At 38.1% G+C, this 5,000-nt stretch overlaps 1 protein-coding gene across 1 annotated transcript in view; it reads left to right on the top strand.

The window, feature by feature from the left end:
- The window catches only part of LOC135208229 (uncharacterized), a 24,980-nt gene that overhangs the window by 17,408 nt on the left and 2,572 nt on the right, over positions 1 to 5,000 (top strand). Inside the window, exons 3-4 of the mRNA XM_064240351.1 lie at positions 1,348 to 1,512; positions 4,604 to 4,750. Coding sequence (XP_064096421.1) covers positions 1,348 to 1,512; positions 4,604 to 4,750 — 312 coding nt within the window. The remainder of the gene's footprint in view (positions 1 to 1,347; positions 1,513 to 4,603; positions 4,751 to 5,000) is intronic.

Below are 5,000 nucleotides of genomic sequence, written 5' to 3'. Positions count from 1 at the left end.
GGTCGAAAGAACTTTAGGCAATTCCATCAGTTCATCAGTTTTGGTGAGTGGACTGACTCCGCTCAGAAACTGCTGTTTTAACGTCAGTTTCGACGAACTGACAGGTAAACCTGTGCGTGAATACCCGGCCTAAGACGATCAGCAATGCCTAAATAAATTACCATTTATATCTAAAATATCCAGATGTATACAGCAGAATAACGGGAATTTTATATTGCCATTCAAAACTCTCTTCTCAAATTGCATTCTTTTTTGGGTGGGCAAATGTTGAATCGCTTCCTCTCCTACCCGAGGTTCGAATCCGGGTACTGAGGACCGTTTTCTTCATTTATTCCAAAAAGGAGGTACAAAAATTTCTTTTGAAAATAACCCCAGAAATAATATAACGGTGAGATAGTACGATTAATTTCAAATTGATAACTATATCGACAGATATCAAAACACTAATTTCATTTACTTATAGGAACGTGGATGTGCTTTTTTCTTACGGTAGGCAAAAATTCTTTCCTTTTCAATTGCTAAAAGGAATTGAGTTACAACTTCTGTTTCAGGTACGTTATTGTTATTATTCTGAGAACATTTTCAAAACCAAACCGAAAAGGAAAAAAAGTATGAAATAAGTCAATAAATTATTAATTAATTAATAATAGATAAATGATAAAAATAGGCAAACAGACAGACACACACAGGAAAACGTCAAAAAGGTCACTAAGATAGCAAAAATCTGCTCTCTTAATCCACACAGGTAGCTGCATTTTTGGAACCGGTATGTCAAACTACGTTAACTTTTTATTTTGTGCTTTAGGGTACTTGCCATTCTAGTCTTCACTGGCAAATCACACCTTACCAGTATTTCATAGATTCTGTCGTCATATGGTTAGGTAATTGTATTTTGTCTTATTATCATTAAAAGCTTAACGCTCAAATTCCAAAGATAGAGAGAGAGAGAGAGAGAGAGAGAGAGAGAGGAGAGAAAAGCGCGGCAGGCTCCGGCAAATCGAGATGAATTTTAACGGAACTGGTTTATAGGTCGTTACTGAGACTTTTTTTTTAGTGTGTGGTGGGGGGGGGGGGGGGGGTGGTTAGTGGTACTTTGATAAGGGCCCAGATCCCCAGTAAATACTTCTGTAGTTTACGAGTATACTCTTGACGAGACTACTCATTTGCTGTCTATAACTTATCTATAACATAGCGACTACTGTTCATCTGAAAGAGAATCCGCGGTGGAACTGGATCTCTTCGTCCATTGCCAGTTTTGTAAATCCCTTGCTTATTCATTTTAACCGTATGAATGGGAGTCATCTTCTGAATAAAGTAAATAATCTATTTACTTCTTATGTATTTCAGATTCCAATGGAAACATCTACAAGGGTAATCCCAAGAGGAAGTGTCCAGCATCCTCGGCAAGATGCGAGACACGTGGGGGGACGTGTCTGAACGTCAGAGACACGTGCCTGACCGCCGATGTCCCTAGGCTGTGCGCAGGAGATTCCTGCTCGTGTTGCGTCGGGGGTAAGAAAGCTGTCGTAGGAAGTCTGCGATTTACAGGCCCGTGCCCAGTTTTTTTATGGGGGTTGTCGTTTTTCCAAAAACTAGACCTTTTTTGCTATAAGTGTCATTGCATATATAGGTACATATATACAAGATGAAATACTTGAAAATGTTATTTTATTTATATTAAGAAGAAAATTGGGTATGCGATCTATGCCTTTCTACCCGATTAGATGTTGTTCAAACTACTGACTTGGGTTAACAGAATTTTACTTATAATGTTCAAAGTTTGCACTGAAATTCAAGATTATTTCTTCAGTTTTATTGATAGGTTCATTTATTATGTTAACAATTAAAGGCATATTACATTATTTGTTGTTATGTTATATACTTTGATTTAACGAAATACAATGAAAAGGATAGTCACAAAAAATATGGACTTCCAAAAAAAAAAAAAAAAATGATTTTTTTTTTTTGGGGGGGGGTGGGGGGGTGGGGGTGGGGGGATGAGACCCTCGGTACAAGCCTGATTTATATGACTGAACAAGATTTTCTTAGGAGACACTCGGTCATTCACAGATTTTCAGCTAATTTATATATCCTTTGAATGACTTCTACTTTTCAGCCTCCATTCAGTACTGATATGCTAAATTTCATCTCCAGATCAGAATGAATGTGAATTCATCCACTTGATTTTAAGCTATAATATAATGTCAGTACAGGTAGTACGTGATAAAAATATCCATTACTGTATAAATGAATTGTATTAATATGCAAGAGAGAAAACAAAGACATTCAGGTGTTCGAAAGGCTTCGTTTTGATCTCTTGCATACTGATACAGTTCATTTAAACAACAGGTTATTCTCGTACATACCAATTCATCACGTTACTGTGAATTCCCTAGCAATGTCAGTATTGCTATCAAGGGTAGCATTACCCTAAATTACCTTTAATTGAAATAGCAAAATGTATTCGCAGTTTTCTTGTTGTTGTTGTTGTTGTTGTTGATCTTCTTCTTCTTCTTCTTCTTCTTCTTCTTCTTCTTCTTCTTCTTCTTCTTCTTCTTATTATTATTATTATTATTATTATTATTATTATTATTATTATTATTATTATACCAATAGCAATATTCGTAGTTTTGTTGCGATTATTATTATTATTATTATTATTTATTATATTTATTATTTTTTTTTTGCTCTATCACAGTCCTCCAATTCGACTGGGTGGCTGATTTATAGTGTGGGGTTCCGGGTTGCATCCTGCTTCCTTAGGAGTCCATCACTCTTCTTACTATGTGCACCGTTTCTAGGATCACACTCCTCTGCATGAGTCCTGGAGCTACTTCAGCCTCTAGTTTTTCTAGATTCCTTTTCAAGGATCTTGGGATCGTGCCTAGTGTTCCTATGATTATGGGTACAATTTCCACTGGCATATCCCATATCCTTCTTATTTCTATTTTCAGAGCTTGATACTTATTCCATTTTTTCCCTCTCTTTCTTTTCAACTCTGGTGTCCCATGGTATTGCGACATCAATGAGTGATACTTTTCTTCTTGATTTTGTCAATCAACGTCACGTCTGTCTATTTGCACGTATCACCCTATCTGTTCTGATACCATAGTCCCAGAGGATCTTTGCCTGATAATTTTCTATCTCTCTTCAGGTTGGTGCTCGTACCACTTATTACTGCAAGGTAGCTGATGTTTCTTGCACAGGCTCCAGTGGAGGGCTTTTGCCACTGAATCATGCCTCTTTTTGTACTGGTTCTGTGCAAGTGCCGGACATTCGCTTGCTATGTGGTTTATGGTTTCATTTTTCGTATTGCACTTCCTACATATGGGAAAGATATTATTTCCGTCTATCATTCTTTGAACATATCTGGTTCTTAGGGCCTGATCTTGTCCGCTGTTATCATTCCTTCAGTTTCCTTCTTTAACTTTACCCTCTGTAGCCATTGCCACGTGTCATCGCTGGCTAGTTCTTTAGTCTGTCTCATGTATTGTCCGTACATTGGTTTGTTGTGCCAGTCCTCTGTTCTGTTTGTCATTCTCCTGTCTCTGTATATTTCTGGGTCTTCGTCTACTTTTATTAGTCCTTCTTCCCATGCACTCTTTAGCCACTCGTCTTCACTGGTTTTCAGATATTGCCCCAGTGCTCTGTTCTCGATGTTGACGCAGTCCTCTATACTTAGTAGTCCTTCTCCTCCTTCCTTTCGTGTTATGTATAGTCTGTCCGTATTTGCTCTTGGGTGTAGTGCTTTGTGTATTGTCATATGTTTCCTGGTTTTCTGATCTATGCTGCGGAGTTCTGCCTTCGTCCATTCGACTATTCCTGCGCTGTATCTGATTACTGGGCACTGCCCATGTGTTTTATGGCTTTTATATATTTTCGGCGTTAGGTTTTGACTTGAGTACCGCCTTGAGTCTGCATATATTCTTTCCTAATCGTGTCCTTCATCTCTTGGTGTTTTATATCCCCTCCTTCCATTATTCCCAGGTATTTGTATCCAGTCTCATCTATGTGTTTGATGTTGCTCCCATCTGGTAACTTTATCCCTTCAGTTCTTGTTACTTTGCCCTTTTGTATGTTGATTAAAGGCGCATTTTTCTATTCCAAACTCCACCCTGATGTCCCCAGATACAATCCTTACAGTCTGGATTAGGGTATCTATTTCTCTGATGCTCTTACCATACAGCTTGATGTCGTCCATGAACATCAGATGGTTAATTCTGTTGCCTCTTTTCTTGAGTTGGTACCCGTCATCCATCTTCTGTAGTACTTTTGTCATGGGAATCATGGCTACTACGAAGAGTAGTGGGGACAGTGAGTCGCCTTGGAAGATCCCTCTCCTGATATTAACCTCTGCTAGTCTTATTCCAGAGCTTGTAAGTATTGTATTCCAGTTGCGCATTGTATTTTTGAGGAAGCTGATGGTGTTTTCCTCTGCCCCATATATTTTCCTTATTATTATTATACCAATAGCAGCAGTGGTCTTGATATTCTAATCCCCAGCAGCAACATGCCGAACAAGATAACAGTACTATTCAATACCAGTTCGCGCTGTCAAAAACCTCACCTCCCTAATATACCCAACTCCTCCTTCTCTTGCAGGACCACAGGCGCTGCACATCGACCCCCAACCCCCAAGTGCCGCTTCCAGGGGGATATTGCTTCAGGGGACAGCACAAGGTCTTCTGCCCTTCGAAGCAGGTCATGAAGGAGGGCTGCTCCGGGAGGAGATGCGCCTGCTGTTTTACAGGTTAGTGAATTACTTAATATATCTATATATATATATATATATATAATATATATATATATATATATATATATATATATATATATATATATATATATATATATATATATATATATATATATATATATATATATATATTAAGGTAGGTAAGCCACAAGGGAAAAAATAAACAACGGAGTTTCCGCAAGATCTTTCGACGTTCAAACGTCCTTTACTTGCTAAGTAAAGGACGTTCGAAAATTGATTTATTTTT

The sequence above is a fragment of the Macrobrachium nipponense genome, chromosome 35, assembly GCF_015104395.2.
Source record: "Macrobrachium nipponense isolate FS-2020 chromosome 35, ASM1510439v2, whole genome shotgun sequence".
NCBI classification, from domain to species: domain Eukaryota; kingdom Metazoa; phylum Arthropoda; class Malacostraca; order Decapoda; family Palaemonidae; genus Macrobrachium; species Macrobrachium nipponense.
The sequence above is the reverse complement of the archived record's forward strand: the minus strand, read 5'-3'. Positions and strand labels throughout refer to the sequence as shown.